General features: G+C 37.5%; 2 protein-coding genes across 2 annotated transcripts; both read right to left on the reverse strand.

Moving 5' to 3' along the window:
* Nucleotides 1-939: 939 nt before the first annotated feature.
* Nucleotides 940-19,833, reverse strand: LOC109152270 (probable LRR receptor-like serine/threonine-protein kinase At3g47570). Its single transcript, XM_019299860.1, has 3 exons — nucleotides 19,749-19,833; nucleotides 1,555-4,295; nucleotides 940-1,366 (listed from the first exon to the last, which is right to left on the reverse strand). Exons 1-3 carry the CDS (start codon nucleotides 19,796-19,798, stop codon nucleotides 963-965), a joined length of 3,195 nt encoding a protein of 1,064 aa, XP_019155405.1. The 5' UTR covers nucleotides 19,799-19,833; the 3' UTR covers nucleotides 940-962.
* On the reverse strand, nucleotides 5,721-19,466 carry LOC109152274 (probable LRR receptor-like serine/threonine-protein kinase At3g47570). Its single transcript, XM_019299866.1, has 4 exons — nucleotides 18,763-19,466; nucleotides 16,996-18,015; nucleotides 16,704-16,811; nucleotides 5,721-6,244 (listed from the first exon to the last, which is right to left on the reverse strand). The coding sequence occupies exons 1-4, from the start codon at nucleotides 19,436-19,438 to the stop codon at nucleotides 5,952-5,954; spliced, it is 2,097 nt and encodes a 698-aa protein (XP_019155411.1). The 5' UTR covers nucleotides 19,439-19,466; the 3' UTR covers nucleotides 5,721-5,951.
* Nucleotides 19,834-24,828: the final 4,995 nt, after the last annotated feature.

Here is a 24,828-nt window from a genome sequence, read left to right on the forward strand (position 1 = left end):
CTAGCATACCTTGAAAGCAACAATGGATCGAACAAATTGTTTGATGATGATGGAAATTTGGTGAAAATTAAGGAGAACAAGATACACAGTTTATTCGTCTCCATCTTCAAAATCGGGCTTTCTTGTGCTTCTACATCGCCTTCAGATCGAAAACATATGAAAGATGTTGCCAGCGAGTTACATAGGATAAAAATAACTTCTTGCATAAGAATAAGAAAACATGTCTTGAGAGAAATATCTTCAGATGTGAACTTGGAATTAATTTAAGGTAAATTTGTTGCCTAATTAGCCAAATATAGGTGTCTCTAAATTTGTATTAATAGTGTACTTTCCAAGGATTCGTCTTTTGTTAATTGTTATATGATTGGTGATAAGTGCCAATTTGTCTTAATTTTACCCTATGACCAACAGGGCAACAATGGGGATCAGAGGCTGAAGTGGAGAAGTTGCAGTCCAAACCGAGGGCGACTCTTGGGTTCAGAGATCAGACCTTGAAAATCATGGCTAGGATGGTGGTCGCAATACTCAGAATGACTTGAGGAATATTCAGAGAGCTACTTATGAAAGATGTTATCATCGAGTACAGAAAATCAAAAAGAGCTTCTTGTATAAGAACGAGCAAACACCTTCTGCTGCATAGAATATCTCCAGATTTTTGTATTAATATTGTACTCTCCTAGGATTCATCTTTTGTTTTAATTTGTGAATATCGTAATATCAAGTGGTAAATTATTTTAACCATGTAAAATCAAAATATTTTTCGAAAAACGTTTTTCAGATTTTCAAACAGATCTTATAGAAAATATTGGTTGCTTCATATAACAAAAGAAGAGTCCAAAAAAAAAAGTTTATGGCAAAAGAAACACAACAGCAATTATTAGTCCAAATAAATAACAAACTTATCATAATTGCTAGTTCACCAGTGGAAACATTGCTAGGTCACAAGAGATGTATGCTTATTTTTATGCAAAGAAGGCCTTCTTAATCTTGTGTAATTCCTTGGTCACATCATTCATATGCATGCGATCCATTGGTGATGTTGAAGCACAGATGAGCCCAATTTTGAAGACGGAGAGGAAGAAGTTGTGGGTTTTGCTCTCTTCAATTTCCACCAATTTATTGCCATGAATCTCCACATCTTTGTGCGGTCTTTCTCCACAATTGCTTTCTAGGCATGCTAGAAGCAATGGATCAACAATCTTCATAACTTGCTCTGACAACGCCATCTCCACATACTCACAAAGACTGCTACATTCACCATTGAATAAATCATCTGTGGGTCTCTTAGCTGTGAACATTTCCAACAAAATGATTCCAAAGCTATACACATCTCCAAAAGTTGATGCCTTTGCTCCAATCCCGTACTCTAAAACCAAATTATTTGTGAAAACAAACAAAGCAAATGATAAAAAAAAAAATTAATAGAGCATTTTAATTTGTGGGAAAGAACTTCTTCAACATAAGATATGATATATGAATATGACATTTTTTTTTCCTTAAACTAGCTAGTTATGGAAACGGAGTGGTAAAGTTTTATGACAATATTAATCTTACCTGGCGGAACATAACCAATTGACCCCTTTAATCCAATGGTACTAGTTTGTTCACCAATTGGATCTCCAATTGTACGTGAATAAAGTCTTGATATACCAAAGTCTCCAATATGAGCAGTTAAGTCTTTGTCAAGCAGAATGTTACTTGGCTTTAGATCACAGTGAATAACCGTCGGCTCACAATCATAATGGAGATAATGCAATGCAGAAGCTACATCAATTGCAATGTTTAACCTTTGAAGAACACTTAGAACAGTTGTCCTTGCATTAGATGAATGTGTATGCAACCACATATCCAAATCCCCATTTTCCATGAACTCATAAACCAAAGCTTTGAATTCATTACCTGCAAAATCACAACTCGAGCAGCAAGTCAAAATTGGAACAAGATTTCGGTGGCGTATGTTCCTTAACACTTTACATTCTGCAAGAAAGCTCTTTGTAGCTCCATTTTTTAAATGGTCAAGTACCTTCACCGCAATTGTTTGTTCTCCTCCACCTTGCTCATCAAATCTTCCTTTGTAAACAGAGCCAAAACTTCCCGAACCGATTAAATTTGTGTCAGAGAAACCATCAGTAGCTTGATGCAGGTCTCTATAAGGGATTTTGGAAAGCTTTTCTACTTTCGATGGCTTAGCTAACTCCATCCTTTTTCGTTTCCTCCAACACAATGTTAGAAAAGCAATTAATGATGCAAACACTAGAGCCGAGCAGATACATGTGAAGATAACAATCATAAGCTTTAAATGCTTTCTGTGTTTTGTTTTCTTCACAGGACATGGAGGCAGCTTTAGCTCACGTATACCACCGCATAGCTTTTTGTTTCCAAGCAATGATACATTTGTTGCCACTGCAAACACTCCAATTGTTGGTACCTCCCCCTCTAGATCATTGAAAGAAAGGTTCAAATATTGCAAGAGAGGGAGTTTTTGGAGGTTTCTTGGTATCTCTCCACTCAACTTGTTGTTTGAGATATCCAAATACATAATGCTTTTTAAGGAAACCAAAGAAGGTGGGACTTTACCTTCAAAGAGATTATCATGCATATCAAGATATTCAAGGCTCAAACAATCTCCAATTGTATTTGGAATTTCGCCTGACAATTTGTTCCCAGAGATGTCTAAGGCATTTAGTGTTTTCAATTTTCCCACAGCGGGAGATAACGGACCAGTGAATGAATTACGGGACAGGTCAAGGTACTTAGACAAAGATGGCAAATTAAAAACTTGTTGAGGAATGGTGCCATCTAGTTTGTTATTGTTCATGTACCATTCATTCAAATTCCTGAAGTTTTCCACATTTGAGGGTATATTGCCATCAAAATTGTTGTTTCTCAAATCAATGTTAGCTAGAGAAGTAAGGTTAAAAAGTGTGAGTGGCATTTTTCTAGATAATTGGTTTTCCATAAGATTCAAACCTTGTAGTTTATGTAATTCACCTATCTCACTAGGAATAACACCGGATAATAGATTGGCTCCTGCTCCGAAAGCGATCAAGCTAACTAGATTTTTTATTCCTCCTGGTATTGTACCAAATATCTTATTCTCTCCTAGATATAGGTGCTGGAGTTTGGATGAGAGATTAGTTATGGTGTTTGGCAATTTACCTTCAAATCTATTTTCATCAAAGGCAAATGCATTTAAATTACTACAATTGGACAGAGATGTTATAAAAGCCAAGTCATTGAGGGGATCATTGCTACCAAGAAGATTGGTCTCAAGGTCCAACCCTACAAGATCTTTTAACCTTCCAATATTATCTGGAATTTTACCTACAAGATAGTTTTGTGATATGTCAAGAATTTGAAGCTTAGAGGCGTTTGGAAATGAAATTGGGAAGGTTCCATGGAATTTGTTGGCAGAAAAATAAAAGCCTTCCAAGTTTGGCATGGTGTCTCCTATGTAGCTTGGAATTGTCCCTTGAAGTGAGTTTTCTTCTACTGAAAAAATTTGTATAGAAGTCATATTGAAGAAAGAAGGAGATAGTGTACCAGTGAAATTGTTGAGGCCAAGTGAAAGGATATTTAAATCCCAACACCGCATAATCTCATGCGGAACACGTCCCTTCAGATGATTCTCCTCCAAGCCCATATTTCGAAGTGATGACAAATTCCCAATAGTGGGAGGAATTCCGCCTGTCAATCTGTTGGTACCCAGAGATAGTGTTTGTAGCTTCTTCAAATTAGGTAGGAATTGGAATGCAGTAGGGAGGTTTCCATGGAGGCCATTTTGAGCAAAATAGAGTTCCCTAAGGTGCACGCAGCTGCTGAGATTAAGCTTAGCCAGATCTCCCGTCAGTGCATTCACAGACAATGAGAGATATCTTAGTCGAAACAAACCACCAATCTCTCCTGGAATTTCACCGTAAAAATTATTGTCATTGAGATGAAGAACCCTGAGGAAAGTGAGATTTCCAATATGAGGAGATATGGTTCCCACCAACCCCATCTTAGGAAGCCTCAACGCCACAACTCGTGGGTGTCGACGACCACACCTCACTCCTGGCCAACTACAATGGTGCACAGAGTCATTCCAGGAGTTAAGAACTACTCCTCGATTCGGATCATCATCAGAAATAATCCGGTGTTTAAAGTCTAAAAGAGCAAGTCTATCGGTTTCATTTGATGTGTAGAAAGCAACTGATGAAGATGATGATGCAAAGGAGGAAGTGGGGATAATGGTAACACTATATATTAAGCAAAAGAGAAGAAGATGGAGAGTACAAAGAGCAGCTGATGATGAGAGGGTTTTGTCATGCCTCATATTCTTCATCATCACCTCCATAATTCAAAAAGATGGATTATTTAATTAGAGAAAGAAGAGAGTGATCGATGTGTGTTTTTGTGACAGGGTAGAGTGTATATTATATTGTTTATATAGACATGCTAAATCTGATATGCCTAGGTACTGTTAATTGGTAGGTAAGTTTAAAACCGGATCGGAGGAGGCAAATCTCATAGTGGAATATGGTGGTTAGAGTGTGTAACAAGATGGACGGAATATAGGACGACAGCAAGAAGACTAAGACTTTAGTTTGCATCACTTATAGACAAATAATTCAAAATATATTTTAAAAGTGATTTTTAACTCATTAAAATTCAAAATTTAACACAATATAGTGAAGAGATGAAGGGAGAGTGCTTTAGATCTGAACGAAGGGTCTTTTTTTTTTTTTTTCTTTTTCTTTTTAATATAGTTATATGAGATAGGTTCGTTGAAGAACCGACGCCGTAGAGTATTAATTTATTTCAAAAAGAAAAAACAATAGGCTACAATGTCGGTTTGATGACAAATCGACGTCGTAGCCTAAATAAAAAATTAAAGAAAATATGTATAAATCTACGACGTCTGTTATATCAAAACTGACATTGTATAGTACTTAATTTCTTTTTTTTTTTTATTTTTTAAAATATAGATTACGGTGTCAGTTCGTCAATGAACCGATGTTGTATCCTGAATTTAAAAAAAAATAAATAAAAATACGAATACTATACAACGTCGGTTATACCAAAGCAGACGCCGTAAAGCTATTAATTTCTTATTTTAAAAAATAGTAATAAATTACGACGCCAATTCGTAATGTTAATTTTAATTTTTTAAAAAAAAAAAAAAAGTAAATATAAAATACGACGTAACGTCGTGTATTTTTAAAAATTTTTTATTTAAAAATGAGTTATAATGTTTGTAGTAGTGAAAGTTGTAAAAAATCAATGTTATATGTCTGACATTGTAAGTGATTTCGGTAGTGGTGAAAGTTGTTGTTTTGCTATATATATAAGGGTGGGTGTTTAATCAATTGCTTTTATATATTTTTATTTTAGTATTTAATTTCTTATGAAGAGAAAAAGATAAATCTCATAGTGGAAGAGTGGAATATGGTGGTTAGAGAACTATATTCATTTTATGCTAATTTAAACATTCATTTCCAGTGAGTTGGAATATGGGTATGAATGCAATTATTTGAGGTGGGGCTAGTCGTGATGGACGGAAGGTAAGAAAATCTTGCGCAGAGCATGTGAAAGCCTTTATACTGCGTGTATCATGCACGCTACATAAATACATAAATTTGCTGGTATATATATATAGACTTCCAGTCAAACGCTAGACATTAACGATATTAGGATCGTGTTACGTCAATTTAATAGAAATAGTTATACTCTAATTAATATATAAAATTTCAACCAAACCACAACATGCATTTAATATAAGAACATAGATAATACTTGGAGCTTAGCTTGTTCCCCATCATACAACTAAAGAAGAATCCAAGAAACGTTTAAATCAAAATTAAAGAAATTTAGAGCAACATATATTAGACAAATTGGAAAACAAGCTTTTCTTAATTTCTATTTTTCTACCAATGGAGATATTGTATGTCACAAAACATGTTTGCATAATTTTATGCAAAGAAGGTCTTCTTAATCTTTTGTAATTCTCTGCTCACTTCATTCATATGCATGCGATCCATTGGTGATCTTGAAGCACAAGTGAGTCCAATTTTGAAGATGGAGCGGAAGAAGTTATGGACCTTGCTTTCTTCAATTTCCACCAAATTGCCATTATTCCCCAACTCTACATCCGGTATTAGTCCATGATTGCTTTCTAGGCATGCTGAAAGCAATGGGTCTATTATCTCTATCACTTCCTCGGGCAACGCCAACTCCACATACTCACAAAGACTGCTACATTCACCATTGAAAAAATCATATGTGGGTCCCTTGGCTGTGAACATTTCCAACAAAAGGATTCCAAAGCTATACACATCTCCAAAAGTTGATGCATTTGCTCCTATCCCGTACTCTAAATTCAAATTATTTGTGAAAACAAAGAAAGAAAATGAAAAAATAAAATTAATAGAGCATTTTAATTTTTGAGAAAGAACTTCTTCAAACATAAGATATGATATATGAATATGAAGTTTTCACTTAAGCTAGCTAGTTATGTAAACAAGTGGTAAAGTTTTATGATGACGATATAATATTCTTACCTGGTGGAACATAACCAATTGATCCCTTTAATCCAATGGTACTAGTTTGTTCACCAATTGGATCTCCAATTGTGCGTGAATAAAGTCTTGAAATACCAAAATCTCCAACATGAGCAGTTAAGTCTATGTCAAGCAGAATGTTACTTGGCTTTAGATCACAATGAATAACCGTCGGCTCACAATCATCATGGAGATAATGCAATGCAGAAGCTACATCAATTGCAATATTTAACCTTTGAAGAACACTTAGAACGGTTGTCCTTGCATTAGATGAATGTGTATGCAACCACATATCCAAATCCCCATTTTCCATGAACTCATAAACCAAAGCTTTGAATTAATTACCTGCAAAATCACAACTCGAGCAGCAAGTCAAAATTGGGACAAGATTTCGGTGGCGTATGTTCCTCAACACTTTACATTCTGCAAGAAAGCTCTAAGCTCCATTTTTAAAAGGTCAAGTACCTTCATCGCAATTGTTTGTTCTCCTCCATCTTGCTCAAATATTCCTTTGTAAACAGAGCCAAAACTTCCCGAACCAATCAAATTTGTAGCAGAGAAACCATCAGTAGCTTGATGCAGGTCTCTATAAGGGATTTTGGAAAGCTTTTCAACTTTGGATGGCTTAGTTGACTCCATTCTTTTTCCTTTCGTCCAACAAAATGTTAGAAAAGCAACGAATGATGCAAACACCAAAGCTGAGCAGATACATGTAAAGATAACAATCATAAGCTTTAAATGCTTTCTGTGTTTTGTTTTCTTCACAGGACATGGTGGTAGCTTTAGCTCAGGTATACCACCGCATAGCTTTTTGTTTCCAAGCAATGATACATTGGTTGCCATTGCAAACACTCCAATTGTTGGTACCTCCCCCTCTAGATCATCGAAAGAAAGGTTCAAATATTGCAAGAGAGGGAGCTTTTGGAGGTCTCTCGGTATCTGTCCAGTCAACTTGTTGTTTGAGATATCCAAATACGTAATGCTTTTTAAGGAAACCAAAGAAGGTGGGACTTTACCTTCAAAGAGATTATCATGCATATCAAGATATTCAAGGCTAGCTCAAACAATCTCCAATTGAATCTGGAATTTTGCCCGACAATTTGTTTCGAGAGATGTCTAAGGCATTTAGTGTTTTCAATTTGCCCACAGTAGGAGATAACGGACCAGTGAATGAATTATGGGACAAGTAAAGGTACTTAGACAAAGATGGCAAATTAAAAACTTGTTGAGGAATGGTGCCGTCTAGTTTGTTATTGTTCATGTACAATTCATTCAAATTCCTGAAGTTTTCCACATTTGAGGGTATATTGCCATCAAAATTGTTGTTATTCAAAACAATTGTAGCTAGAGAAGTAAGGTTAAAAAGAGTGAGTGACATTTTTCCAGATAATTGGTTTCGCTCAAACTCAAAGCTTGTAGTTTATGCAATTCACCTATCTCACTAGGAATAACACCCGATAATAGGTTGCGTTCTATACCGAAACCGATCAAGCTAACTAGATTTTTTATTCCTCTCGGTATTGTACCAAATATCTTATTCCCTCCTAGAAATAGCTCATGGAGGTTGGATGAGAGGTTAGCTATGGTGTTTGGCAATTTACCTTCAAATCTATTTTTATAAATGGAAAAGATATTTAAATTACTACAATTGGACAGAGATGTTATAAAATTCAAGTCATTGAGGGGATCACTGTTACCAAGAAGATTGCGCTCAAGGTTCAAATGTAGAAGATCTTTTAACCTTCCAATATTATCTGGAACTTTACCTACAAGATAGTTATGTGGAACTGAAAGAATTTGTAGCTTAGAGGCATTGGGAAATGAAATAGGGATAGTTCCATGGAATTTGTTGCCACCAAAATATAATTTTTCCAAGTTTGGCATGGTGTCTCCTATGTTGCTTGGAATGGTCCCTTCGAGTGAGTTTTGGATTACTGAAAAAATTTGTATAGAAGTCATATTGAAGAAAAGAGATAGTGTACCAGTGAAATTGTTGACGCCAAGTGAAAGGTGATTTAAACCCCAACACCGCGTAATCTCATGCGGAATACTTCCCTCCAAATGATTCATCTTCAATCCCAACATTTGAAGTGATGACAAATTCCCAAAAGTGGGAGGAATTCCACCTGTCAATCTGTTTCTACCCAGAGCTAGCTTCTTCAAATTAGGTGGGAATTGGAATGCAGTAGAATTATTCAACTTTCCGTCATAGTTATATTCTAAATTATTTTAAGTTTTAGCTATGTAGAATTACAGTAGAAAGATTCCCTCTCACTTAATCCCACGTAAGCTGAGATTGCTTGGTCTCCCATGCATAAACATTACCATAACCTATCCAAGCTGGAGAAAATGTTCCATCTAAACTAGTCGCTTACTGTAAAGCATTTATTAAAAAAAAAAAAAAAAAGAAAAGAAACTAAATTCAAGCACCTATAAAAATTAATTTGAAAAATCAATAACACAAAGAAGCTACCAAATGAAACAGTCAGTTTTAAATGTAGATTATTCTTCTTCCCTCATTTTCTTCACTGTTTCACCTGAGTACCTACTCACTCCAGTAGTCCAGTCTATATTTTGGCTTTATCAAATGTTTTGGGCTTCTAGCTTCGGGCCCGTGGAATATTTGGATTTCTTTTTTTTTTTTTTTAGGCACAAGCCTTCTGATCGACCTCATTATATTCATTATAATGTGAACCATGATCTAATTGTAATGTGAACCCATAATATAGAGTCATTGACATATATGTACCAAAGCCCAAATTATAATGTGGATTAGTGATACTGGTATACAAATTTATTTTTAGATGGTCATACAGTTAATTTGGTATCATGAGATTATAAATTTAACTCCAAAGGTTTCAAAATCGACTTCACATGGTAGCATTTGACTACAAAAGTTTCAAATTTGACTCTACGTGGTAGCTATCTATTGACGCGACCTTCCTAGTTTGAACTAACTAGTTATGGATAACCTAAGTTAATTTCATAGTGCACATTTGTGTAGTGGTTACATACTTTCTCATAAACCAAAGATTATTTTTAGAGGTTGATTAAGAGTAACTCCGTATTAAATTAACTTACTGACATGTCAAACAATTGAAGAATTATATTGGTGACAATTTCAAATTTAGTCTCAAATTTAAACACGAGTAAAAGTAAAAATTGAAAGTAAGTTTTTGAGGTACACGAAATATTTTTATTAATAGAAAAACATTCGTTCTACATTTTGTATCGTGTGGTTCTCCATTCCTTCCACTTAATCACTCCTTTCAGGTTGGTCAAAGTCCTCGTCCTGTTATTTTCAAGCTAAGTTATTGCCTAGGACCCCATATGTTTGAAAAATCAATAGCGTTATTTTCAATTAATTAATTAGGATAAGAATTGGTCACGCTAGCTGTGACGGACTTACCACACTACAATTCAAGAGCAGTGTACATCATAAAATCGACAAGAGATAATACTTGATAGGGTCTGGGTCAGTGGTCAAGGTGGAATTGGGAGGTAATTGAAATTTGGGCCAATTAATACAATGAATTTATGTGAGCTGGCCATAAGTGACGGCAACAGTTATGCCATGAACTCAGGAAGTCAAAATACACAATTTATATATTAAATTTTTACAAATTTTAATATGTAAATTGTGAACATTTAGAATAATTTGCCGAGTCATAGGAGAGGATCCGCGGTGGCCCGACACGGCAAATTATGCCCTGGAAACGTGTTCACCATGAATGGTGAACACAAGTCTAAACGGCGTCATTTTTATGCGAAAAAATAAAATTAGTTAATGTGTTGTTAACGCCGGATCGTTATGCCATGGAACCGTGTTCACCATCCATTGTGAACACGGTCCCAACGGTGTTAGTACACCGTTATCTTTTTTTTTTTTTTCTTAATTAATCGCGTGATTTTTCTTCTTCATTTTCACATTTCGCGGTTTCACTTTAATTTGAGGTGAGCAATGATTTTGGACATTCATAAATTATGAATCCATGCCTGCACATTCACTTTGGAACCATGACTACACATTTCCGTCCGAAACCATGGCTGCTCCTCTGTAGCGCAAGCTTCTTCAACATTCATAAATTATGAATGTGCAGGCATGAGATTATGAATTTTCTGTTATAAGATTATGAATTTACAGAAAATTCATAATTACATAACTGTAAATTCATAATCTCATAACAGAAAATTCATAATTTAATAAATGTTTTACTTTTATGCGATTATGAATTTTCTGTTATGAGATTATGAATTTACATTACATTCATAATCTCATAACAGAAAATTCATAATCTGACCAAACGCGCGCCACACTGTCGAGGGTGTTCGGGTAGCAAGAATGGGACGGTGGTGGAAGAAGATGGACTGAGTGGTGAAGGACGATTTGGCGACTAGCTTGTAGACGTGTGTGGTTTGTTTATTATGTTCTTCAATGATATGTCAATTATTAATGTCATCCATCAATTATTAGTGGTGTAAATGTTGCCCTTCAATTTTTAAAACGGTATAGTGCTCACTCATATTAACTTCAATTATATGGGGGCTGATGGTAATAACGTTACCGGTAAATAATAATATAACAATGCTATAAGAGAATACGATAGTTGTATTGCTTTTGTCTCAGTATCGAAAGTACAATGCCTCCCCTGCTCAGCTGAGGGAAGTTCTATTTATGCTAGGTCCTAACGGTAACAACATGAAGAGTCATCATTGGGGAGCTGAGCTAACGGCAAGAATATGAAGAGTCATGAATGAGGCGTTGAGGCTTTAACTCTCTCTCATCAAAGGTGGCATCAATGGTGGCTTCAAAGACAATAAAGGTGACACCTGTTGGAATTCCTAACCGTTGGAGTTCTGCCCGTTGGGTTCCCATGTGATGCTGAGTCAATGCCCATATGTGATCCGGGTCGGGTGCCAGCTGACCGTGGCCGAGGCGTCGCCTCGGCTGACCGTGGCCAAGGCGTCGCCTCGACCGATCGTGGCCGAGGCGTGGCCTCGACCGATCGTGGCCAAGGCGTGCGCTTCGGCTGATCGCGGCCGAGGCGGCGCCTCGACCGATCGTGGCCGAGGCGTGGCCTCGACCGATCGTGGCCAAGGCGTGCGCTTCGGCTGATCGCGGCCTAGGCGTAGCCTCGTCTGATCGTTTTTTTTTCCGGGGCCGTGGCGTGCGCCTCAGCCATGTGGTCGAGGCGCGGCCTCGGCCTGTGGCCGAGGCGCCGCCTCGACCAGGAGGCCGAGGCTTGTGCCTTGGCCTTGGCTGAGGCGCGCCCTCAGCCAATTTTTTTTTTTTTTTTTTTTTTTTTTTGAAACAACATGGGCGGACCACAAGCACGAGATATTATTCCAAAAGATTTCAGAATGCAAAGCGGGCGGACCGCGATTTCCAAACACCAGTTCCAAACGACTACTAGAATATTATGGAAAATACTTAATCAAATGTTCCTAGCTCCATACCCGATCGATCATCCTTACAGATGGTGTGGACTTATAGATCATTTCTGCCAATCTTTTTGCATGCTTTAACGTAACAACTGCGGGCCGCTCGCTGGTCTCCTCTGACGACCCCTATCCCGCTCGGAGTGGGGAACTTCATACACAAGTGTTCCACCGACACTATGGCCTTGAGGTTCTCCAGTGCCGGTCTCCCCAATATGATGTTGTGCGCGCAAGTGAGTTTTACCACGATGAATTCCAAGTCAAGTTTGCGAATGTTAGGGCTCGTGCCTATCTCCACTGGTAAGACCACTGACCCCTCCGTCTCCACTGAATCACCCGTAAATCCAGAGAGTGGGGTACGTACTTCTTTGAGCTGGTTCCTAAGTATCCCTAACTTGGTGAAGGCATCGTAATACTTCACATTGACTGAGCTTCCCGTGTCGACTAAGATGCGGCGGATAATGACATCATTGACGTCCATCTCAATTACCAGGGCATCAAGATGGGGTAACGGGCCCTCTGGGAGGTCATCATCAGAGAAGGTGATGGCCTCCTGTCTCTGTTTCTTTTCTCTGGAAAGACTCGCCACTTCTCCCACGTATAGCTGCCGGCTCCACTTCTTTCTTTCCGCGGGCGTGTCGCCCCCTGCAGGTCCACCATAGATAAAGTGTATGGTGTGCTTCTTTTGTCGTCTGGGCGCCACCTCGGTTTCTTTCTCGCTATCACTCTGCTCAGATATTTGGTCGTGGTCTCTTTTTTTGGCGTTTGAGGTGGACGGCTCGGTGCCATCCTCATTCCTCCAGACATTTTTTGGTGGATTGTGTTGCGGCTGTTGCTGCTGCTTGGATCGCTTGACGAAATGTCGGAAGTAGCCCTGCTGGATGAGGTCTTCTATTTGTCTCTTCAAAACGTGACACTCATCCGTATCGTGTCCGGCATGCCTATGAAACCTGCAGTACTTTGTTTGGTCTGCCTTTGGGGAGACCTTCATGCACTCCTCGGGGAATTCTACCATTCCCATCTCCTCAGCTTGCTTTAGAATGACACTGACGGGATGGGTAAGAGGAGTCAAATTACGCAAGGGGACCAGGCGAGGCCGTTCGTGGTCTCGGCCTTTCCCTGCGGTCAGGTGGTTCGAGAGTGGTGCCTGGCTGGGCGGACCAGCTTTCCCAGGCTTCCCATCTTTCCTACCATCCTCTTCGTCCTTCTTCTTCCTGTCGACGTCCTCTGCTTCGGCATAGCGGCTAGCCGTCCTCATCAGATCTTCGTAATAGCGGGGTGGTGAGAGTTCAGCTGCTTGTGGAAATACCTTGATCTTAAGGCATGGATAAATATCGGGATCGCCGCCTTGGAGTCGAAGTCGTAGACATTATTGACTTCCTTTTTCCATTTGATCAGGAAGTCTTTGAGGCTCTCGCCTCTATCTTGCTTCACTACACAGAGGTGAGAGAAGGGTTTCTTGCGATGTATGCTACCGGAGAAGTATGTTAGGAAGCTCTTGGATAACTCCCCAAAGTTTTGGATCGACCCATCTGGGATGGTGTTGAACCAGTTTTGGGCCGCTCCATCCAGTGTGGACAAGAACGCTCGGCACATGATGGCGTCCCCTGCCCCGATCATTACCATAGCAGCCTTGTACCTCGTCATGTGGACACGTGGGTCAGTGGCCCCCGTATACTCCTTGATGGCGGGCAACCTAAAGTCCCTCGGCAAAGGTACGTCCATGATGCTAGGGGAGAATGGTGCTGCCATCCGTACCTCAGGTTCCGGCGACTGCTCCCGTGCCTCCACCCTTCTTGCTAACTCCTCGATTCTTCTCTGCAGCCTCTCGACCAGGGCCGACTCGTCAGGGTGCCGACGCGGGGCCGGCTGCCGCTCCTCCATGTGTCGGCGTGGAGCTAGTTCATCGACGTGCTGTCTATCTGAGTGTCGACGCAGAGCAGGTTCCTCGACGTTCCGTCCATCCAAGTGTCGGTGTGGGACCCGCTCATCAGCGCGTCGCTTCTCCACCGAGTGCCGACGCAGAGCCCGCTCATCGACGCGTCGCTCCTCCAAGTGTCGACGTAGGGCCGACTCATCAACGTGTCGGCGTGGGGTCGGCTCCCGAGACTCGCCCACCTCCTCTGTGGGTGATCTCTCGGCTTGTCTGTTCTCGTGTTGGCGAGGGCCTCTGGTAGAGGACCCCTCGGCCGGTGATCCTAATCTTTGCCGCACGGGCGCCCTCTGTCCCAATCGTTCTGGCGCAGATTGGGAAGGGCCTGGTTGTCGTCTGGCCGGTCCACTTCTTTGGGCCTCTACCCCTATTTGCTGGGGCCGCGGCGTGGGCACTTGGCCTTGCAGTCCCACCGCCACCTGATTTAGCGCCGCCATCACTGCTTGCTGAATGATATCGGCGGTCGCCTGGAGGTTCACGGCTTGGTTCACCCCCCCATTGTTGAGTTGGTCTCGAAGGTCCCCGGGCCTCCCGTTCACGACTTGGTTTACCCCTCCATTGTTGAGTTGGTCTCGAAGGTCCCCGGGCCTCCCGTTGTTGAGCTGTTCTCGGAGGTCCCCTCCGCGATTGTTGGTGAGTTGGTCCCGGAGGTCACCTGAGGCATTGCCATTGTTCACGTTGCGAGAACCGTGGGAGCTGCGGGACGCCATTCTTTCAGGCTTGCTGTTGAAAGAGAAAAAGAGTAGTGTTGTAGCCTGCTTGAGTATTGGACTCAGGCTCTCAATGAAAGCACCAATGACGGTAATAACGTTACCGGTAAATAATAATATAACAATGCTATAAGAGAATACGATAGTTGTATTGCTTTTGTCTCAGTATCGAAAGTACAATGCCTCCCCTGCTCAGCTGAGGGAAGTTCTATTTATGCTAGGTCCTAACGGTAACAACATGAAGAGTCATCATTGGGGAGCTGAGCTAACGGCAAGAATATGAAGAGTCATGAATGAGGCGTTGAGGCTTTAACTCTCTCTCATCAAAGGTGGCATCAATGGTGGCTTCAAAGACAATAAAGGTGACACCTGTTGGAATTCCTAACCGTTGGAGTTCTGCCCGTTGGGCTCCCATGTGATGCTGAGTCAATGCCCATTTGTGATCCGGGTCGGGTGCCAGCCCTATTATCCTGTCAGGGGCAATGTTATCTTCAATTAATTCAGGCTTGAATATTAACTTAATTAAGTCAAGTTGGTTGGGTCAACTAAATAATTATGTATTATTAAATGAAAAAAATTCATCATTGTTCTCTGGCTCACAAAAGACGAAATTGATCACTTGCCTTAAGGGTCTCACAACCCGATGGAATAGAAAATTTTTTCATTTTGCTTTTAAAAAATAGAGAGTATTTGGCTCTCATGTTGGAGATTTTGGATCATCAATGTTTCATTCACCAACAATTGAAGATTCATCTAGTATTGTCAGATTAAATGGGACCATAGGCTGCGTTCCACCACGTAACTAACATATTTTTAATTAAAGCTTTACAATATAAGTCATTTCTATAAACTTCCAGTTATGGTTTAGTTCTTTACCAAACTAAAACTATAATAGATGCTTTATTTTTACATTTGGTTTAATTTGTTTTTTCATTGCAAATTATTTTGATCTAGAATATGCGACGAGCACAAATGCATCAACATTTGGAGATATATATATATATATATATATATATATATATATATATATATATATATATATATATATATATATATATATATATAGATATGGAATTCTTTTGCTGGAAATGTTCACTGCAAAGCGACTCACAGATTTATTCAATGATGAATGTAGTCTTTATGAGTATGTAGCATCAGCATTGCCAGAGCAAGTGATGAAGATTGTAGACCCATTGTTTCTAACATACCTAGATAGAAACCATGGATGTATGGAATAAAATGTTGGAGAGTGATGGAAATTTGCTGAAAATTAAGGAGAGCGAGATGCATATTTTCTTTTTCTCCGTCTTCAAAATCGGGCTCTCTTGTGCTTCTACATCCCCATTGGATGGAATACTTATGAACGTAACGATGTTATCATCGAGTTACAGAAGATCAAAAAGAGCTTCTTGTATAAGAACAAGCACACACCTTCTGTTGCATGGAATATCTCCAGATTTTTGTATTGATATTGTACTTCCCATGATTCATCTTTTGTTTTGATTTGTGAATATCGTAATATCAAGTTATAAATTATTTTAACCATGTAAAATCAAAATATTTTTCAAAAAACATTTTTTAGGTTTTCAAACAGATTTTATAGAAAATATTTGTTGCTTCATATAACAAAAGATGTTGCTTCATATAACAAAAGAAGAGTCCAAAAAAAAAAGTATATAGCAGAAGAAACACAGAGCAACATTAATTAGTCCAAATAAATAACAAACTTAACATAATTGCTAGTTCACCAGCGGAAACATTGCTAGAACACAAGAGATGTATGCTTATTTTTATGCAAAGAATGTCTTCTTAATCTTGTGTAATTCCTTGGTCACATCATTCATATGCATGCGATCCATGGGTGATGTTGAAGCACAGGTGAGCCCAATTTTGAAGATGGAGAGGAAGAAGTTGTGGGTTTTGCTCTCTTCAATTTCCACCAATTTATTGCCATGAATCTCCACATCTTTGTGCGGTCTTTCACCAAAATTGCTTTCCAGGCATGCTAGAAGCAATGGATCAACAATCTTCATAACTTGCTCTGGCAACGCCATCTCCACATAGAAAGACTGCTACATTCACCATTGAATAAATCATCCGTGGGTCTCTTAGCTGTGAACATTTCCAGCAAAAGGATTCCAAAGCTATACACATCTCCAAAAGTTGATGCCTTTGCTCCTATCCCGTACTCTAAATCCAAATTATTTGTAACAACAAACAAAGCAAATAAAAATAAAATAAAATTAATAGAGCATTTTAATTCTTGGGAAAGAACTTCTTCAACATAAGATATGATATATAAATATGAATTTTTGTCATAAGCTAGCTAGTTATGGAAACAAGTGGTGAAGTTTTATGATGAAAATATTCTTACCTGGTGGAATATAACCAATTGACCCCTTTAATCCAATGGTACTAGTTTGTTCACCTATTGGATCTCCAATTGTATGTGAATAAAGTCTCGATATACCAAAGTCTCCAACATGAGCAGTTAAATCTTTGTCAAGCAGAATGTTACTTGGCTTTAGATCACAATGAATAACCGTTGGCTCACAATCATCATGGAGATAATGCAATACAGAAGCTACATCAATTGCAATGTTTAACCTTTGAAGAACACTTAGAACGGTTGTCCTTGCATTAGACGAATGTGCATGCAACCACATATCCAAATCCCCATTTTCCATGAACTCATAAACCAAAGCTTTGAATTCATTACCTGCAAAATCACAACTCGAGCAGCAAGTCAAAATTGGAACAAGATTTCGGTGGCGTATGTTCCTCAACACTTTACATTCTGCAAGAAAGCTCTTTGAAGCTCCATTTTTTAAAAGGTCAAGAACCTTCACCGCAATTGTTTGTTCTCCTCCACCTTGTTCAAATCTTCCTTTGTAAACGGAGCCAAAACTTCCCGAACCGATCAAATTTGTCTCGGAAAAACCATCAGTAGCTTGATGCAGGTCTGTATAAGGGATTTTGGAAAGCTGTTCAACTTTGGATGGCTTAGCTGACTCCAAGCTTTTTTCTTTCCTCCAACACAATGTTAGAAAAGCAATGAATGATGCAAACACCAGAGCCGGGCAGATACATGTGAAGATAACAATCATAAGCTTTAAATGGTTTGTGTGTTTTGCTTTCTTCACAGGACATGGAGGCAACTTTAGCTCAGCTATACCACCGCATAGCTTTTTGTTTCCAAGCAATGATACATTGGTTGCCACTGCAAACACTCCAACTGTTGGTACCTCCCCCACTAGATCATTGAATGAAAGGTTCAAATATTGCAAGAGAGGGAGCTTTTGGAGGTCTCTTGGTATCTCTCCCGTCAACTTATTGTTTGAGATATCCAAATGTGTAATGCTCTTTAACGAAACCAAAGAAGGTGGGACTTTACCTTCAAAGAGATTACCATGCATATCTAGATATTCAAGGCTCAAACAATCTCCAATTGTATCTGGAATTTTGCCCGACAATTTGTTTCGAGAGATGTCTAAGGCATTTAGTGTTTTCAATTTTCCCACGGCAGGAGATAACGAGCCAGTGAATGAATTACTGGAAAGGTCAAGGTACTTAGACAAAGATGGCAAATTAAAAACTTGTTCGGGAATGATGCCATCTAGTTTGTTATTGTTCATGTACCATTCATTCAAATTCCTGAAGTTTTCCACATTTGAAGGTATATTGCCATTCAAATTGTTTTTACCCAATTCAATTGCAGCTAGGGAAGTAAGGTTTAAAAGAGTGAGTGGAATTTTTCCAAACAATTGGTTATCTTTGAGACTCAAAAATTGTAGTTTATACAATTCACCTATCTCACTAGGAATAACACCTGATAATAGATTGTCTCCTATACTGAAACCAATCAAGCTAACTAGATTTTTTATTTCTTTGGGTATTGTACCAAATATCTTATTCTCTTTTAGATATAGAAAATGGAGTTTGGATGAGAGGTTAGCTATTGTGTTTGGCAATTTACCTTCAAATCTATTTTCTGAAATGGAAAAGCCATTTAAATTACTAGAATTGGACAGAGATGTTATAAAAGCCAAGTCATTGAGGGGATCATTGCTTCCAAGAAGATTTGTCTCAATGTTCAAACGTAGAAGATTTTTTAACCTTCCAATATTATCTGGAACTTTACCTACAAGATGGTTTTGTGGTACCTCAAGAATTTGAAGCTTAGAGGCGTTGGGAAATGAAATAGGGATAGTCCCATGGAATTTGTTTCCACCAAAATAAAATATTTCCAAGTTTGGCAGAGTGTCTCCTATGTAGCTTGGAATGGTCCCTTCAAGTGAGTTTTCGGATACTGAAATAGTTTGTAATGAACTCATATTGAAGAAAGAAGGAGATAGTGTACCAGTGAAATTGTTGATGGCAAGTGAAAGCAAATTTAAATCCCAACACCGCGTAATCTCATGCGGAATACGTCCCTTCAAATGATTCTTCTCCAACCCCAGCTTTTGAAGTGATGACAAATTCCCAATAGTAGGAGGAATTCCACCTGTCAATCGGTTATCATCCAGAGATAGTGCTTGTAGCTTCTTCGAATTAGGTAGGAATCGGAATGCAGTAGGGAGGTTCCCCTGGAGGCCATTTCGAGCAAAAAAGAGGTCCCTAAGGTGCACGCAGCTGCTGAGATTAAGCTTAGCCAGATCTCCCATCAGTGCATTCGCAGACAGGGAGAGATATCTTAGTCGAAACAAACCACCAATCTCTCTTGGAATTTCACCGTGCAACATATTCCTACTGAGATGAAGAACCCTGAGGAAAGTGAGATTTCCAATATGAGGAGATATGGTTCCCACCAACCCCATCTCAGGAAGCTCCAAACCCACAACTCGTCGGTGTTTGTGGCCACAACTAACTCCTTGCCAATAACAATGGTGCAAAGAGTCATTCCAGGAGTTAAGAACTACTCCTCCATTGGGATCATCATCAGAAATAATCCGGTGTTTAAACTCTAAAAGAGCAAGTCTATCAGTTTCATTTGATGAGTAGAAAGCAGCTGATGATGATGATGCAAAGGAGGAAGTGGGAATAAGAGTAACACTACATACTAAGCAAAACAGAAGAAGATGGAGGAGAGTAAAAAGAGCAGCTGATGATGAGGATGAGAAATAAAATGATGAGAGGGTTTTCTCATGCCTCATCATCATCTTCTTCATCACCTCCATAATTCAAAAAGATGGATTATTTAATTAGAGAGTGATGTGTGTTTTTCTCACAGGCTAGGGTGTATATTATATTGTTTATATAGACATGCTAATTCAAGATCGAATCTGATCTGATATGCGTACTGACGGACTAACTACACTACAATTTTATTTTACGGAGTAGCATTTGAATTCAACAGCAATCTACATCATAAATCGACAAGAGATAAAAGTACATTATTTAAAAGTACATGATTTTTTATATATTATCAAATAATATACATATGCAAATAATATATTTTTAATATGTGGTCCAATGGTACCCGGGTTGGACTTCCATTTGGAAGATTGTGAGTTCGAGCCTCAGTGTGGAGGCCTTATTAGCTCTTTGTGTTTCAGTAGGTTGAGAAAGTATATGAACAGATACTACAATGTAATAGAGCTAGTAGCATTCAAAAAAAAATATATATATATTTTTAATATATTAAAAATGTATATTATATTCATGGTCACACAGCTATGTAGATCATGGTCCACCGAATAATTTACCACTTGATACAATCGTTATGCTGTGGAACCGTGTCCACCTTGTAAGGTGAACACGATTTTATGTTTATAATAACAGAACTATATTTTTATAATTATAAAGCTATATATTCATGATTTTTCTGAACTTTATATTCACAATTATTGAATCTCTATATTCACAATTACAAAACTATATATTCATAATTATATTCACAACTCTATGTTCATAATTATAAAACTATATATTTATAATTTTTGAAATATATATTCATAATTATAAACAGTTTTGGAACCATATACACGGTTCCAAAGCATAATTTGCCCACTTGATAGGTCTGGCATGGGTTAGCGGTCAAGGTGGTTGGGACTTGGGAGGTGATTGAAATTTGGGCCAATTAACAATGCATTTTTGGAAGTAAGCTGATTAAAATAGGTTTGGGATTGATTGTCAAATTTAATAATGGGAAAAATAGGACTAAGGGGGAGGTAATTTTGGCGCAAATCAATTTATATTATGGACCAGGGTCCATATAATATTATGGACCTAAATTGAAACGATGATGTACAGAATTTATAATTATAAGCAGTGTAGCAAAACTCTCGCTTAGGCACCGATTAATCGACGCCTAAGCGTTATGCGCTAGTTAGTCACCTAGCGTATCACCGTAATCGGTGATCTAAGCAATTGGCTTACTAGGCGGTTGACTAAGCCACCTAAGCACCGCCTAGGCTTCCTAGGAAGTGTTAAAACTCTAGATTTTTTTAGGTAAATATTTAATAGTTTAGTATTAACCATTAAATCATTAATTAGTTTATAATTACCAAGTCTTAAAAATATATAAATTTTAAACAAAGTTTGAAAAAAAAAAAAAAAATACACGGGCGTCTAAGCGCTAGGTACAAAATTGATTTACTTATTTTTCAAATTTTAAGGTACAAAATTTCGATCATAAGACAAGACTCATACACATTTTATATATTTACTTATATTTCAAATATGATTTAAGTACAAAATTTGACTTCATATGCACATAATTACACAACATAAGACACAAAAATTCATAACATAAGACACAACCACTAATTTGTTTTAGGTACATAATTCATACTCGTAAAAAGTACATAATTTCATAACACAAGATACAAAAACTCACAACATAAAACGCATACACATGCACCAGGATCCACAATGCACTCATTGCACCGTGAACCTTGGTCAATGGTATAAGACTATAAGAATTGCTTGTGAACTGTTCACCTTAGAATTTTCTAACAAGTTGTTGTTCTACTTCTAATCAAATTGAGAAATTTTAAATTAGATCAAGTCTTAGTGGAGGTGTTATTGACTCATTGTGCGTCATTAGGTTAAAAAAGTATGTTTGAACTTTGAACAGATACTACAATGTAATAGAGTCACTAGCATTCAAAAAATAAAAAATAAAAAATTAGACAAAATATGTGAATTTGTGTATAATTTTGTTTTTTGAATTTGGATCGATCAACATTATAATTCAAAAAAAAATAGACAAAATATGTGAATTTGTGTATAATTTTGTTTTTTGAATTTGGATCGATCAACATTATAATTAATCAAAATTATAGTTAGTGGTGTTTTTTCTAAAGGCTACTAACTTTATTACAATGTAATATTAGTATCTGTTCAAACACAAAGTAAGGCTTGAATTCACAACCTCTCATTTGAGAGTCCAACCCGGGTGCCATTAGATCACAAGGTCGAGATTTGATTACCCATTCAATTAAAAATATCATTCTCTAATTAAAAGGGGTACCATTCTATCTTATTGGTAATATAATGTTTAAGTTTGGGTTAATACTATTAGATTTTTGTTTTGATTTTTTTTTTGTTTTTATATTTTTAAAACATTTATTCCCATTATAGGTCATACACAATCAAACATCAAAATTGGTAATCATTCCAATTCCACCCTACTACCAAACATATAAAATAATTTTACTAAAATCATTACCATTATATTATAAAGTATTTAATTTCCATTCCGATTTTGATTATATGAGCAAACCAAACACACCTTAACAATTCTTTTCTTTTGTCTATGTCAGGTCATCAGGTTGTATCAAGTGGTACTATACCTTGATTTACAAGAATGTCTACAATCTTTATCTGAGGTGCATTTTATGTGAAGTCCAGCCCCAGGAGGTAATCTAATCTAGGTTGCCAATGGTTAACTGGCTTAAATCAAGAAAATCAATAGATAGTTCTCATAAGGAGTTAAACTTAGAATCTTGTGATTATCAAACTAATTTGGTTGGAGTTGCCCCTATCAATAGGACTTGATATTATTGGTGAGATGTTCTATGTTGTGTATACAGTGGTTCTCCACTTCTCCCCTTATATTTTATTTTCAATATTATTGGTTAATAAGATGGGATTGGACTCCATACTAATGAAAAAACGTCCTACGTTTTGTATGACGTGGTTCTTCACTCCTTTCACTTTTTTTTTGAAAGCCAACCAACTTAAATTGCATTAGTCATTCTAGGCTCAAGAAAAGCAGGAGGAATATCCCTCCAAAGAGAACGTGCCAAAGAGGCAGATACATACTTAGCCATATCATGGGCAGCCTGTATAGCATCCCTGCGAGGAAAACCTCCTTTCACTTAATCACTCTTTTCAGGTTCTGTCAAAATTCTCATCTTGTTATTTTCAAGCTAAGTTATTGCCTAGGGCCCCATTAGGATAAGAATATTTGCTCAAAGTTGAATTGGTCACGCACGCTAGCGTATGACGGACTTACTACACTACAATTCAAGAGCAGTCTACATCATAAATCGACAAGAGATAATACTTGATAGGGTCTAGTCAGCGGTCAAGGTGGTTAATTGGGAGGTGATTGAAATTTGGGCCAATTAATACAATGGTCCAAATTGACAGGGATAGATTATAAGCTATGTTTGATAGACATCAATAGTTATGCTGTGCAACTGAATGCACCATGCGCATGGTGCATATGATGCAAAACGACGTAGTTTTGATTAAAAACGCGCATCTCACTTTAAAAAAAAAAAAAAATCAAGTTCGATTCTCGGCAATATTATTGTGGATATATAGTTATGAATTTCTGGATATATAATTATGAATTTGTGGATATATACTTATGAATTTATGGATATTTAGTTAATTCATTGTGGATATTTAGTTCATTATATTCATTGTAGATATTTACTTCATTCATTCACTGTGGATATATAGTTATGAATTTATGGATATTTAGTTCATTCATTGTGGATATTTAGTTCATTCATTGTAGATATTTACTTCATTCATTCACTGTGGATTTAGTTCATTCATTGTGGATTTTTACTTCATTCATTCACTGTGGATATATAGTTATGAATTTGTGGATATATAGTTATGAATTTATGGATATATAAAAATGCTATTGCCGGGAATCGAACCTGATTTCTTCTTTAAGTGGGACGCACGTTTTTTTAACCAAAACGACGTCGTTTTGCATCGAATGCACCATGCGCATGGTGCATTCGATTGCACAGCATAATTTGCGGATAGACATAGCTAAAAGCTGAATAAGTAACTGAAAAGCTATAAGATAGAAGCTGAAAATTGAAGAGTTGCATGTTAAGCTAGCTGATTATATTTAAAAGTGTTAGATAAAATTAATTTTTTGATAAGTTGATAAATGTAAAAAGACTAAAACGAACATGTTCATAAAATTTAAATAGTTTTAAATTTATATAGGTTTGTTTACATATTAAAATTTAACATTTTGAAATGAAACTATTAGCATAATCATGATCTAGTATCTCATAATAATGAAGTAGCAATACTGTTGCAAATCTCCTTCATCTCAATATAATAGAGGTCTCACTTAAATTTTCATTGATGAAGATATTACTACTTGAATCTTGGAGTTCATCGCGCAATACGTAATCTGGATGCTGCTCAAGCATATTAAAAATCATGTCATCTTGTATATTTCATTGGAGGATCAATGGACTTATGAACGGACGATTGGAGTTAGAACTTTAAGGAGTTGCTGGGCGGTGAATAGTTGCGGAAGAAAATGAATAAAAATATAGGAGAAGAGAAAAGACCAAAAGGATTTAATTCGGAGGGGTAAATGATGTCAAGATCATTTATTTAAAATAATAAGGATAAAGATGGAAAACAAGTTAGGAAGCTTCTAGCTTAATTTTGAAATGCTACTTAAGATACTTTGAAGTGTACAAATGATACGCATTTACTTCATTTATATTGGCTACATTATTTGTCAAAACTTAAGCTTAATTTTATTAGGTTCTGGATTTGAGTCAATATCTACTTTAGAGTAGTCCGAGTCTCAGTCAGAATGTATTTGAGAGTGGCAAATAACAGAATTCTGATTTTCAAACCCACTTTTCAGACAGTATTTGAATTAATTGGAGCAGCTTAAAATGAGGGCTTTAAGCTGCATTTATTCAAATAAACAAGGTGGTTGTTTATTTTCGCTATATAAAGAGCGGAATTTTTGAATTAATAAGTT

Source organism: Ipomoea nil, unplaced genomic scaffold (assembly GCF_001879475.1).
Source record: "Ipomoea nil cultivar Tokyo-kokei standard unplaced genomic scaffold, Asagao_1.1 scaffold2403, whole genome shotgun sequence".
NCBI classification, from domain to species: domain Eukaryota; kingdom Viridiplantae; phylum Streptophyta; class Magnoliopsida; order Solanales; family Convolvulaceae; genus Ipomoea; species Ipomoea nil.